This window comes from Helianthus annuus, chromosome 17, assembly GCF_002127325.2.
Source record: "Helianthus annuus cultivar XRQ/B chromosome 17, HanXRQr2.0-SUNRISE, whole genome shotgun sequence".
Taxonomy (NCBI): domain Eukaryota; kingdom Viridiplantae; phylum Streptophyta; class Magnoliopsida; order Asterales; family Asteraceae; genus Helianthus; species Helianthus annuus.
The window spans coordinates 20013619-20028295 of NC_035449.2; the positions used below are offsets into that span (position 1 = coordinate 20013619).

General features: G+C 34.8%; 1 protein-coding gene across 1 annotated transcript; it reads left to right on the plus strand.

The window, feature by feature from the left end:
• The first annotated feature begins 8326 nt into the window (after positions 1 to 8326).
• On the plus strand, positions 8327 to 13321 carry LOC110921098 (transmembrane protein 53). Its single transcript, XM_022165368.2, has 6 exons — positions 8327 to 8466; positions 9833 to 9949; positions 10117 to 10865; positions 11646 to 11751; positions 11882 to 12051; positions 12726 to 13321. The coding sequence occupies exons 3-6, from the start codon at positions 10144 to 10146 to the stop codon at positions 12991 to 12993; spliced, it is 1266 nt and encodes a 421-aa protein (XP_022021060.1). The 5' UTR covers positions 8327 to 8466; positions 9833 to 9949; positions 10117 to 10143; the 3' UTR covers positions 12994 to 13321.
• The last annotated feature ends 1356 nt before the right edge of the window (positions 13322 to 14677 follow it).

Sequence of the window (14677 nt, forward strand, 5' to 3'; positions counted from 1 at the left end):
CAGCCTGAACTTCCTACGTGGAAGTGGGAAATGGTAACCATGGATCTTATCACCAAGTTACCTAAGACAAGGAAAGGAAATGATACAATATGGGTTATAGTCGATAGACTGACTAAGTCAGCACATTTCTTACCCATCAAGGAGACTTATAGCTCCGATATGTTAGCCCAGTTATATGTTGATAAGATTGTAGCCTTGCATGGCATACCTGTGGCTATTATCTCTGATCGAGATACTAGATACACGTCACAATTTTTGGAAGAGTTTCCAACAATCTTTGGGTACACGGTTGAATTTTAGTACGGCTTATCATCCTCAGACTGACGGACAGAGTGAGCGTACTATTCAAACGTTGGAAGACATGCTACGAGCATGTGCGATCGATTTGGGTGGTAGTTGGGATAAGAACCTACCGTTAATCGAATTCTCCTACAACAATAGCTACCATACCAGCATTAAGGCTGCGCCTTTTGAGGCATTATACGGTAGAAAGTGTAGATCGCCCGTGTGTTGGGCGGAAGTTGGAGATGTCCAATTATCAAGACCAGAGATAGTCTTTGAGACGATGGACAAGATTGTCCAGATTCGTGACCGTCTCAAAGCTGCCCGCGATAGGCAGAAGAGTTACGCAGATCCAAAGCGTAAGGATTTTCACTTCGAAGTAGGTGACAAAGTCCTGCTTGAAGTGTCACCATGGAAGGGAGTGATGCGATTTGGCAAGAAAGGCAATCTAAGCCCGATATACATAGGACCTTTCGAGGTTATCGAACGTGTCGGATCAGTTGCCTATAAGTTAAACTTACCTGAAGAGCTCAATGGAATTCACAATGTGTTCCACATCTGCAATCTGAAAAAGTGCTTCGCTGACGAATCACTGGTAATACCCCATACAGATGTGCATATAGATGAGAGCTTAAAATTTGTGGAAAAACCTTTGTCGATTGAAGATCGACAGGTAAAGAAGCTTCGGAGGAAGCAAGTACCTATTGTTAAGGTCAAATGGGATGCCCGTAGAAGTCCCGAATTCACGTAGGAGGTTGAATCCACGATGAAAGAAAAATAACCTTATTTGTTTCAGTAAATCTCGGGTCGAGATTTATTTTAAGGGGGTGAGGATGTAACACCTCAAAATTTTGTGTCCAATAATGTGTTAACACGTGTCATGAGTTTACACGTGGCATTAAATAATAAATAAAGGACTAAAGTTGACAAACCTTGAAAGTAGGTAAATTCGAGGGTTAAAAATGTCAACAAAGGGTAAATATAATGTACATTAACCCTACATGGTGCTCACACCTTCAAACGAATAAATCATGGATCATACGAAGCTAAATGTGAGAGATTACAAACTACAGGGGCTAAATGTGTCAACATGTTTAAATTATACCTCTGAATGACCTTTTGACAAACCCGAAGCTTTGTAACGGTTAATCATGCTCACTAGAATACACGGTTTAAATTTCGTAAAGTTTCGTTAACGTATGAGAAAGTTATGATCGAATTCGTGTGCGAAGGGTTAAAGCGTAAACGTTGAATGTTAGGACTTTTCGGGTAACAACGAAGTTAACCGGGGACCTAACAAAGTGGGTATATGTTTTAAAGCCTTTATAGATCAATTATAAGGGTTCATAATGCAAGAAACAAGTGCCTAATCGAATTTTGAAGAGCCAAGGATCAAGTCGCAAAATCTAAAAATATTGATTTTGTGCAGAAGGGGCCTAGCGGCTAGCGTGACGCGACGGGGGCCTAGCGTCACGCGAGGGGTGCCCAGCTTCGAAATTTTTGGGTTTTGCCTGCTGAAGTGCAATCTGATCAATCTTATCCGATTTTCCACATTTCTCTTGACCCCTAGACACCCCCTAAGCTCTAGTAACAAGTGTTGATCAGTTGTGGAGAGTTGTAGACCCAAGTGTCAACTTCTTATGGTAGAAATTTCACTATAAAAGGAGTATGAACTTGCAAACATTCTCACACCAATTCCTTCAGCATTCTGATCATTTCTGGAGCTCCAACCTGCTTCCAAGTGATCCCTAATCAAGCTTAGGACTTCAGTAAGTGTTCTAATCCTTTCTAAATTGAGTTTAGCTTAGTTATGTAGCTAAAAGTCAAACCGTCGTAATTACGGTTTGACTTCGAGATTAGTCAACAATGGCTCAGTCATATCTCGAATTAAAAGTAGTTATAAGTTGGTATTTATGTGGGTAATAAAACCTCAAAAGGGTTTCCCCTGATCATCACTCTAACCAGGTCAAAAGTCGGGTCAAACCTTTACTTAAAAAGTCAACAGGAAGTCTAAAATGCCATTTATGCATAATTAACATTGTAGATCATATACAACCTGTTGGATCATTGTTATAACTTAGTAATAAGTGTAAGAGCATGTCTAAACATGTTCAACCCGACAATTTCCTGTTTAGACCCGGTTCGGAACCGAAAGTCACATAGTTTGACTTTCACTTTGACTTTCAGTTCTGACCCGTTTAGGCATGTTTTAGAAATGCCTCAGAGCTTTAATTGGATTAGGTTACATGTTAGAACAACCCTCTGTGATTATACACCTTGGTTCATTAGTTATCCAATTAATATGCATGTTTCCGTTAATTGCTCATATGTTGACCGTTATGCCCTTATTACCTTAAAACGTGATTTTTGGAAATGTAAAAGAGTAGAAACTTAAATTAATGATATATAAACTCGTATGCAAAGTTTGACATCAGTTTGAATTGTAGATTAAGAGTTATGCTCATTATCGCTAAATGAATGCTTTATGTTAATAAAATGGCGTAATTAGCATATAGCCTACTTAAACATACTTTTTGATATCAAATCTTTTACCCACTGATGTAATATATTATTTTGGGATTTTTAAAGATTTTTAATTAATTTTAGGCTGAGCATAACTCATACTCGTAGGCTTAATTCGGTAAATGTCGGTTTTACCCTTACGGGCCATAAAATGAGTTTTACGTATCTAAACGAGTCCAAACCTTTTGCTACTGATCACATATGATAAATAAATTATTTTAAGTCTTCTGGAAATATAAAAATATCAGATTTAAGTATCGAACCCGGAAATGGCCTTTAATCGCCTTAATTAGCGTTTTTAACGCATAGTATGTTTTAAAATCATATTGGACATACCCGGGTTGATACCTACTGATATAAGAGGCAAATTATTATATTTTAACAGTAAGAAAAGGTTGATAAACTCGGACTTCAATTTTGAGCTTTTCCGGCTTATGTGAAATTACCAAAATACCCCTACGGGGCATAGTTGGTTAAAAATGATAAATTTCACATACATGCTTTAACCTACTGATATAACTTAGCAAATTGAGTATATTTTCTGATTACATCAGACCTGTAACTTAGGTGAATACTTAAACTCTTTTATAACCTTTTAAATGACTAAACTACCCCTACGGGGCATAGTTTGTGTTTAAATACGTTTCGGGCATAATGAATGATATCTTACTGATGTCACAACCTATTGAAGCATATTAACTTAGGAAACCTGCAAATGGCTCATATGAATACCCGTTACGCTTATTACGCGTTCGATTCGGTTTGTGTAACTAGTTTACATAAACTAGCCTAAACGGGTCAACCCTTATCGGTTTTGTCTCAAAATCCAGAGTGTGTATGAAGTACCCACATTAAGCAAGTTTCCGAACTTGTCGGGTCTAAATCACATTCTATCCGGTCTTCGCTTAATAGTGCGTACGAACCGTATCATTAAAACTAACAGGTCTAAGCTAAGGCTTAATTAAAGACCCGTTAGAAATCTAATAGGTTATTATAAAACCTTCGTTCCAGATTAGGAGGACCAGTAAAAGCTACTTGCAATTTGCTTATTGTGATATATACTTTGCTCAGGTAAATACTTTTAACTTATTTTCCGTTATACGGGCTTGGGTTACGGTATATAGCATACCGCTTGATCGGGCATCAAATTCTCCACCGTTGAGTGGGTAATTGAATAAATTTGATCGGCTCGTTTAAACAGTCTTGTTACTTAAAGCCTTTGGGGGGTTAATGACCATGTCCCGGATATCCTTGGCAGCATTTTACGAAATGGCCACGACCTTGACATTCGGGTGTAGGCGTACACCCGGCATTATGTCCATAATTATAAAGGTATAGTCGTTGGTTACCCGCCACGGTTATATGCTATGTGGTGTGTCTATTAATCTTTAACCCGAACAAGATCCGGGCTACTGAACGCACAAGAAACATGTAATACGTTCACAAGATTATAATATTAAATAATTCTCCCAAGTTAAAAAGATTAATTTTGCCTCTGTGCATTTTAATCAAATGATAAAAGATATTTTGTGCCACGTGCATCCAAACCAATTTTCAATCATTTTTCAAAATGAGTCGGTTAATTGTATTTACCAGTGTAAACTGACGTATTTTCCAAAAAGGCTAAATGCAGGTACTATACGTAATCGGCTGGATATTTCTCCTTAGCATCAATAGAAGTCTCGCAAGCTTAAGATGCCTAACGTCTGTTGAACTATTGTTGCCATTTTATATTCGATCCTAGTGTGGATAAACTTCCGAATATTGTGACATTTGATATTACAATAATAAATTCGGTTGTATTATATTTTCTCAATTGCTTCCGCTGTGCATATTAATATTGTGTTGTTTGACTATTACGTTACCAACCATGACGTCACGATACTCCCCCACCGGGCCCACCGGTGATACGTGGAAATCCGGGGTGTGACAATAATATTACTTATTTACTAACTAATTCATAACTAGTTATCTTTACCAAGATTTACACCACAATTCAAACCTCTATGTTTAGTGTTCATGAACTACACATCCTATTTTCAGAAATCAGTTTCTAAGCACCAATTTACACTAGATTAGCATCCTACATCCTAGTGTTTATCATTTTCTCATAAAACCCATGAATCACCTTCAATGTGTTCATGAAATTTTTCAGAATTTAGCCATGATTTCACATGTTTTTGTCTAGGTTTTACTCCTAGACACCATATCAACCCTATTCTACCCAAATAGCTAACATGCAACATAAATTTTCAGATTTCCCAATTTCATGAGAAATTCAAACAGAGAATTAACACCAAATTTTACATACCTTGTAACCCTCTTGTGATGAGGATCACGAATCTATGTTCAGATTTTGATTTGTGACAAGAATTGACCTTCAATCTGGTTGTTTTTGTGAATGTTTAGGGTTTAGATGGAGCCTGGGGGTCGCCCCTGATGTTGGTCGATTTCCACAAAACACAGACAATTGTGTTTTGTGTTTTATTTTGTTATTTCTATACAATAGTTTTCATTTAGACACATATGGTCCCTCATTTTCACTCTTAATTCTTTTGAACTCCTAACTACTCATAAGTGACTAACTAACTTAGTTAGTGTCATTCCTAGTTAGTTTAGTAGGTTCGGGAAGTCGTAACCCGTTTACTTTAAGTCCCGTGAAATCGGGCCTTTTATCTATCCTATTTTTTTGAAAGCTCTTATTCGCTATAAATAAATATTAGGATTATTCACTTAAATTCCTAATATTTGTCGGTTTACTTTTACGATTTAACGGTACTTTCCCCATCTTTAGTTATTATCTGGGTTTAATTACCAAACCCGATTTCGGGGTGTTACATTTATATGCTAGATTGACATAAATGAGTTCATATAAATGTAATGTTATATGATTAATAATAACAAAAATAACGTTTTAAAAAATATATGCATTGCATGGTTAAATAATAATTGAATAAAGTATAATGTAATTTGTTAACATATGTAATTGTCAAGATATGTATTTAAGAAAATGAACATTCACGTGGCAATTATAAATTTAGTTAAGTTTATTTTTTAAACATTTACCACCTATTTATTTTAATACTATAAGTAACAATTAAGGTAAAAAAGCCCTAAAAACATTTTCTAATACCATTAATATTATACGGTAAATTTGCTTCAAGTTAAATGAAGGCCACAAGAGGTCAAGGCCCAATAACTGATTATTCGAATATCTTGAAGTCATCATCTTCCTCCTCCTTCATGTGCATAACCAGAATCGATATAGAGTCGTTGCAGCTTATGAGAAAATTCTCGTATCGTTTCTTTACTCGGAAATAAAAACAAAAGTGGTTAAACATGGAAAAGTAATAATAATTGTCATTGGGGTGAGTTAAACATACCCTCTTATTACATGTCATACCCTCTTTCTAAAAAAATCATTTTAAAAGTTGTCAAATTTCCCCTTAAAAGATCTTAATTTTTTAATAGATTTTGTTAAAATTAAAATAAAATCTTTGAAAAGATGACACAACTTTGATTATAAAATCAGAATTTTCCTATATGTAAATAATGAATATTACTTGCATAACTTTGTCTATAAAATTAAGATTATTATGTAATGAATATAGAATTATAAATTACACAATTTTCAAAATAAAAAAGAGTTCATATAAACTCATACATGTTAATTGTTATGAGTCCGGTAATAGTTTAATATATATAACTAATAAAACAAAAGTGGTTAAACATGAAAAAATATGTTCGCTTATATTTTTAAATTATATATGTTTATTTTATTATCATTGTAATACTCACAATTGGCATATTAAATTTAATTTAATTTAATCAATCCGAACACATTATTATTATTAATAGTTATAAAGCAAAGATAGGGAATAAAAATATAGAAAGAGTAAAAAATATTAAAGAGATAAAATTCATCCGAAAAATTATAACTTAAAGTTTTAGGATTGGTTGTAACACATGAATTAATTATTTAGATTAACCAATTACAAAACATGATTGTTTTTGTTGGTAAATTAATTATCTTTTATTAGAGAGGGCATGAGAAAGTGACATGTGTCCTCAAACATGTTTCTTTTATTATATAGTATAGATAGATTAACTATGGTATATATCTCTTTGTTCCCAACAAGCAACAAATATTATTCAATCGGTGGTCCATCTTGGTCTAATAGCACCAGGTATTCATCATCGTCAAAGTGATGCAAATTTAAGTTTCACAAAGTGTGCAACAAATGGATTATGGAAGTAAATTTTTAGAGGTGTATTCATTGTACAAAAAATAACATTCAATTAAGTCGAGAGATTTAACTTGGGACCATTGGTGTGAGTTTGACGTATCTTTTGTATGAGTTTGGTGTATTTGGCGAGCTAACGAATTTGTTGGCTTACGATATTGGTAAAAATTTGTTTTGTTGGCCGTTTAAAAAGAATAGTTTATATGATCTAATAAAAAAGTAATTTTGATTAAACTTTTAAGCTGTGTTAAACAAGGACCATGCATTAAAACCAAGATTACCAGTTTCAAACAAGCACGTTTGCACTATTGGTGTGGACTTGACGAGGGGACCTTTTGACTATTCATCATCTTACCTACACCTAGATACGACAATTAAAATAAAAATATTTTCATAAAAATATTTTTAACATAACTACAATTTTCATCATCTAGAGTTGAAAACAAGGATCTATACGGTTCAGTTCAATCAGTTTTAACATGAATTCTGTACCAAATCATTAACGTAACTTTTATAAAAACTAAACTCGTCGGGTAGGTTGACCGGACTGTGCCATATGAGGTTTGAACGAAGAGGGAGGAATCAAGCCCCTTAAATTCTGTCGATTTGAAAAGATATTTTTTTGAACGACCAACTAAATTACCGGATAAGCATCCCTTCAATTGAGCAAATGCATCCCCTCCTCCATAACGGTTGTGTTCCAGAGTTTTATTTTCAAGAGAAGAAAAGAGATTTGGAAGGAAAGAAAAGAGTTATGGTGTTCCAGAGATTTTTTTTATGAGGTGAAAGAAAAAGAGGAAGAGATAGAGATGCGAAAGAATGGAAGAATTTTGTTTCTTTCCAAATTGGAAAGATAAACTTTCTTTCCTTTCTATACTTTCTTTCTTCCCTTTTCTTTTCTTTATTAAACTCAGGAACACAGTAGGATGCATATTCGAGCTATCAAGCCACCAGTTCCGGGGAAAACTTGTCCGTCCGAAGGCCACTGTGGTAAAACCCGGTTCAGTTCGGTTTCGAACTGGCGACTCCAGAGAGGACTAGTTCTAAACTTCATTGTCACCACCAATATCCTTCAAAGTGATGCTAGTAGGAGTTGAATTTGAGACCTCAAAGAGAGAAGACAAGTGACTAACCATTAGACCAAACGGGATAAATGGATATTTTATTATTTTTTTATATATTTTATTATTAATTTAAAACTTCCTAAAAGAGATAAACGAGATAAATGGATATTTTATTATTTTTATTATTAATTTAAAACTTCCTAAAATTGTCAAAAGGACGTCCTGTATCATAAAGAAATTTATTTCTTATTATTCTGATTTCATTGGTCTCAGACGAATTCCGGGAACGGCATCAACTTTGCAGGTTTCCCGTTCCTCTGAAGTTTTTGCCGCCGGAGTTCTTCTTTTCGCACGTAAGTCATCCGAAATTTCTATGAGGTTTTATTTAATTGTTATACATCCTCAATTGCATTCGATTGTTATTTTAGCCGATTTAGGGTTTATCTGAATAGAAAATTCGATATGAAATTCAACCGAATCCTACATTGCAAACCAATCGCTTCCGTTTCACGAAACTCGAACGATGATTACGAGATGAATCTCTCGGTGTTGTACCGTACAACAAGTTACAGCTATTGCTTTTTCCCTTTATTGCTCCTCCCTTTTTGGACCGGTGAAATTTAAAGATTAATAATATTAATTTTGATTTTGAATATTTAGGGAAAAACCTAGAAGTATTATTGGTAGGGATGGGCGGTGGGCCAATAAACGTATATGACATCACATATATTGCATAAGTTTTACTTTACCCTTCATGTTTGAAGAACATGCAATTTAGGCACAAATAGTGATCTTGACTAAGAAAATCACCAAAACAGTCATTAAATTTCACATTTTGCCGAAATAGACATTCACCTAAAACCTAGAGGCTTAGCCCCCAATTTTGACTGTTCTGGAAAACTTTTTGGTCAACTAGACTATAATCCGTTTTAGGGTGTCTAGGGTTTTTTTGGGTGTCGATATTTATGGTTAAGTCTTTTTCTCGTGTTTTTCTTGGTGTTTTTTCTTCGTGTTTTGTTTTGTTATCTTGGTGTATATCATAGTTGTCAATAGCGGTCGCTATAGTAGCTATAGTGAATAGCGTAGCGTATAGGTCGAAGGTCGTTATAGACTTACAGAGTATGTAGTCATAAATAGGGGGATTTCAATTATCTTTTATTTTTAAATATAAATAGCGATTAAATATAGCTATAAACTAGCTGGATTTTAGGCTTTTGTTAAATATACATGTAAAATAGCGTATATACGAGGGTATTTTGACATATAACTTTTTTCTAGTGTATCGCTATCTATAAAAAACGCCCGCTATTTATCGCTATTCTTTATGTAGCATATAGGTACCTTATCGCTATTCACCGTTAACAACTATGATGTATATTTTAGTGGAAAGTTAGTATTGTTTGCCGTTAAAAAAACTAGCCTATTTTTGTAATTTTTCCATTGATTGGGGGTGTAAACTGGAATATTCTAGAAGTATTTGCATCCATCACCGACCCATGCCCTGTCCACCTCATTTATGGCATCTTCTTCCGGGATTCTTTGATGCTGTTGAGGTCAACAATGTTGTGGCTGTAAATTGGCCTTCTAACCCCTAGAATATTTAAAAAAAAAGATACTTATTCCCCTTTTCTTATAACAATATTAGCCTCTTAAAATTATTTACCACTTGGGTTGATAAAAAAAAGTTTGCTTTATTATTTTTTTATATAATCTTTGTAGGTTGGAACAAGCTTGGCTTGGCTGACTGTGTATATATATAATAAGACTTCACGTGGGCTGTCAATACGCACGTTTATTGGCAGCCCAAAGGTAGACTTCAACCAAGACCCGCTACAGGTAACAAGTTAGTTATGTTATGTTATGTTAATGAAGCAGTCAACTTTTCAACAAACACGTTTTTGTTTCAACTTTGAAGTTTTCTGCGCGTTTTTCATCTTGGTTGGTGGGGTCTTTAATTCTTTATCTTATGTATATATCTGCAAAATTGCTTGTTTGTGTTTCAGATATTGTTCATCCCCTGTTCCAAGATTATGGGTTCGTTATCGGGCATTTTTCAAAGACCGGTTGTTGCAGCCTCTGCTGTTGCATTAGCTTCTGTTTCCGCTGATCTTCGTGACAAAATCTGGCCGTCTAAACCGTTGGATACATCTCTTTCATCTGAACAAGCAAGTGGTTGTACATTAGATTTGGTTAATGAAACAAAATGGGCTCGGGTCTCTGATATTAGCGTCTGCAAGTCTTTCGCAACGAGAAGCTCGTTACCTGTTCCGAAATTTAGGTTTCCAATGTTTCATGTAGAAAACAGTTGTCATTCGAACAATATGGCTTTTAAAGTTCCGTGTTTTGAGCATCTTCACGACGTATATTGGTCAGCTGAGTTGGCAAAATCTCCCAGACCATTTGATTATTATTCCAGTGAATGTAACGCTACGTCTACAGATGTTGTTTACAGATGGCATTTACCATGCCCTAACGCCATTGATTTGTCGAAAAACTCTAAAATGGTAGTGGTTTTGCTTGGGTGGTTAGGTGCTAAACAGAAGCATCTTAAGAAATACGCTGATTGGTATACGTCAAAAGGGTTTCATGTGATTACTTTTACGTTTCCGATGTCTGAGGTTTTAAGTTATCAAGTTGGAGGGAAAGCCGAACAGCACGTAGAACTGCTTGTTAACCATCTTGCTGATTGGTTGGATGAAGAGGATGGAAAAAACTTGGTTTTCCACACATTTAGCAACACTGGATGGCTAATGTAAGTCTTATGAATTTTATATGTGTGTGTGTAGCGCTGCAAACGAATCGAACGGACACGAACAATGCCTTGTTTGTGTTTGTTTGTAAAGAAAATTATGTGTTCACGAGCTGTTCATGAACACTTACTAAACGAGATTTTCTGTTCGTGTTCGTTCATTAAGGAAATGAACGTGTTGGTGTTCGTTCGTTAAGTTTGGGTAACGAACGCAGATGAATGCTCATGAACATAAATGAGCACAAACGAATGTTCATAAACAGAAACAAACACAATACAAAGGAACATGTATTATGTTTCGAATAAAATCGGTATCTTATATCACAAAGGTTACGTAGATCCACCCAAGTATACTAACCTAATATTTATCAAATAATTCAAATAAAATACAATACACTAATATTTGTTAAATATTTTTTTAGTGGGAGTTTTGAAGTATTTAGATATAAAATAAAAAAAATGAAAACCCCAATGAACTATCGAACCCAAACGAACATAAACGGACACGTTTCCGAACGCTCACGAACATAAACGAACGAACGCGGCCTCTGTTCATGTTCGTTTATTTAACTAAATGAACGAAATTTCTTTTTTGTGTTCGTTTAAACGAACGAACACAAATGAACTTTCCACTGAAACGGTTCACGAACTGTTCGCTGAACATTCAGTTCAATTGCATCCATATAGTGTGTGTATGTATGTATGTGTGTGTGTGTATTATATGGATGTTTTTGTTTATCCAAGGATTTTTTTTCTTTTTTTTAAATGTTGTTTCTATCTCAGATACGGAGCGATGTTGGAGAAGTTTCAAAGTCAAGATCATACTCTAATGGAGAGGATCAAGGGATGTATTGTGGATTCTGCACCGGTTGCAGCCCCGGACCCACAGGTAGTGTCATCAACTTAAGGGCTCAGTTTTGTTTTCTGTTTTTATAAAAATACAAAATAAAAAGATGTTTGGCAAACATTCTTTTATAGAATTATGAAATGGGAGTTTTAATTTGTGAACTGCATTGTAGGTTTGGGCTTCTGGATTCTCGGCTGCTCTTCTAAAGAAAAACAGTATTGCGGCAAAAGGATACAGAAATACCGAGGACATTGCTGCTAAACCGACAATGAGTGAAGCCGCTTTGCTAGTGATTTTGGAGAAGTTCTTTGACGTGATTTTAAATCTTCCAGCCGTTCACCAGTAAGTCGATTTACTTGTATAATCCATTAGATGTCTGCATATTAGAGGGTCTTTGGATGCACAAAGTTATTATATGATATTGAGTAAAATGCCATTTTCATCCCTGAGGTTTGGCCAGTTTTGCAACTTTACTCCAAAGGTTTTTTTTTTCCGCATCTGTATCCAAACAGTTTGACATCTTGCCATTTTTATCCGGCTCGTTAACTCCATCCATTTTTTTTCTGTTAAGTCAGGGGTAATTTTGTCTTTTTTAACTTAAAGGGCAATTCGGTCTTTTTCACTTTATGTACAAGCATTTAGCATAATGTACAAGTATTCAAAAGACCGAATTGCCCTTTAAGTTAACAAAAAAGACAAAAATACCCCTGAATTAGTGGAGGAAAATGGATGGAGTTAACGAGCCGGATGAAAATGGCAAGATTTCAAACCTTTTGGATCCAGATGAGGAAAAACAAACCTTTGGACGAAAGTCGCAAAACTGGTCAAACCTCAAGGATGAAAACGGCATTTTACTCTATGGTATTAAACAATCAAAATCATATAATTAACTGTAGTAAACTAGACAGTAGAAGATAGTGTTTGGATGCGATTATAATTATGAAACTTGATGTTTGAGAACGATAATTTGGATTATTTGAAGAGCTAATATTAAATAACAATGGTTTGTTTTCCAGGAGGCTATCTAACGTACTAGTGCAACTAAAATCAGGACAACCAAGCTGCCCACAGTTGTACATTTACAGCAGTGCGGATAAAGTCATACCTGCAGGATCAGTTGAGTCTTTCATCGAGGCACAACAGAGAATGGGGCGTGTGGTTAGATCATGCAACTTTAAGTCAACCCCGCATGTTGACCATTTTAGGCATGAACCTGAGCTATACACGACTCAGCTCTCACAGTTTTTCAAGGACTGCGTGCTTGATTCTCGTAGACATAATTAAAACGGTGATGACGTTTTGACAACAACCTTGATTCTTTAAATTTTTTTTACTGCTAATCTGATTTTTGTTTCGGGGAGGGGGTGAATATACACAAGAAGAATAAGTGTCATGTTTTTGACTCTTGATCTGAAATCAAATTGTTTCTGTAATTTGGTTTGTTACTCAAAGCATATGAAATTGTGAGTCCAATCTTTTGTTTCGTTGGACATTGAAGGTTAACATGATAAGCTGTTTTCGGTTAACTTGTCATGTATCTTGTACCTTAAATTCAACGAAAATGATGTAACAGATGCAATTATCAGTAAATAACATATGCCATTGATAAATCTATGTGATGTTTTGATTGATCAGTGCTTGTCACAAATATGCATTGGTGCCTTAAACGATTTAAATTCCAATTAGATTCAGACTCGAACATTTATATTAGTTCATAAAACTGGGAAGAAAGATTTACATTATTTTATATAGGGTTATTGGATTTTATCACCCCTAAGAGCATTTACATCCAAGGAATCTAAATATGTGTGTGTTGTTTTTAAAATATAAAGAGTATAAAAAGTGGTTGTGAGTGGAGGAGAGAGAAAATGTTACTGTTCATCTGTATATTTGGGGGGACACTGTTAACCCCCTATAATTTTTTAATATATTTTGAAAGTGGTTGTGAGTGGAGGAGAGAGAAAAGGTAATGATAAAGGTATAAAAAAGTATTATTTAATTGAAAAGGAGAAAAAATGTAGTGTTTTTTAGTGTAATTTAGGGTGAAAATATGGTGGGTTGGATGTGAATGCTCTAACTATTGGCTACTGCCCGCTGCCACCCCCAACTATCACTCTGACGCCCACCACCCCCAACTTAACACTTAGTGTGTTCTGTCACCATATCGTTAACTGATCACTAACTTTTGATCTTGTTACTATTCTTTTGGGGGTGTCCTAAGATCCCTAAAACCTTCCTAAGATCCCTATGACACCCCGAAAAGTATAGTAACATCATCAAAAGTTAGTGATCAGTTAACGACGTGGTGACAAAACACACTAAATGTTAAGTTGGGGGTGACGGGCGTCAAAGTGATATTTGGGGATGGCAGCGGCCAATAGCCAATAATTGGGGGTGATAAAATCCAATAACCCTTTTATATATTAATGCATTAGTTTTTAGATCAATGATATATGATAGCACCAGGATGCTTCCCATAAACCTTTATAACATAAACATGCTTCTATTATTAAGTTAAGGAATACATCGCCTAAAAGAAATGACTTTAAATAGCATTGTGTGCATTTGACCAAAAAAATTAATACTTTGTTTTAATTTATTTTAGGGTTATTTAAAAAATGTAATAATAAAAAAAAGTAAACTTATTTATTTTTCTTTTTAAATTTATTATATACATCCCTAAAATCTACTACTAAACTCTACCTATTGCCCTACATCCTTAAAATCTACTACTAAATTGAGTAAATTCTACCTTATTGTCCACTTAGTGGGATTCTAAAGATGTAAAAATTCATATAAAACATGCAAAATAGTCAATACAAATACATGAATGTAAATTTTGGGTTCAATCCCATATATCTCGAACATGAGGGGTGCAAGTAATTTTGCTTATCGGCTTCGTTTTACATTTAATTCCCATTTTTATCCCCAAAATTGTGTTATTTAGCGTAATTTGGATACTTGAGAG

Bases quoted from the DNA above. Each gene is read 5' to 3' on its own strand.
- LOC110921098 (XM_022165368.2), top strand. From the start codon at position 10,144: ATGGGTTCGTTATCGGGCATTTTTCAAAGACCGGTTGTTGCAGCCTCT. The intron at 10,866-11,645 runs GTAAGTCTTATG...TTTCTATCTCAG, and splicing joins AGCAACACTGGATGGCTAAT to ATACGGAGCGATGTTGGAGA. The intron at 11,752-11,881 runs GTAGTGTCATCA...ACTGCATTGTAG, and splicing joins TTGCAGCCCCGGACCCACAG to GTTTGGGCTTCTGGATTCTC.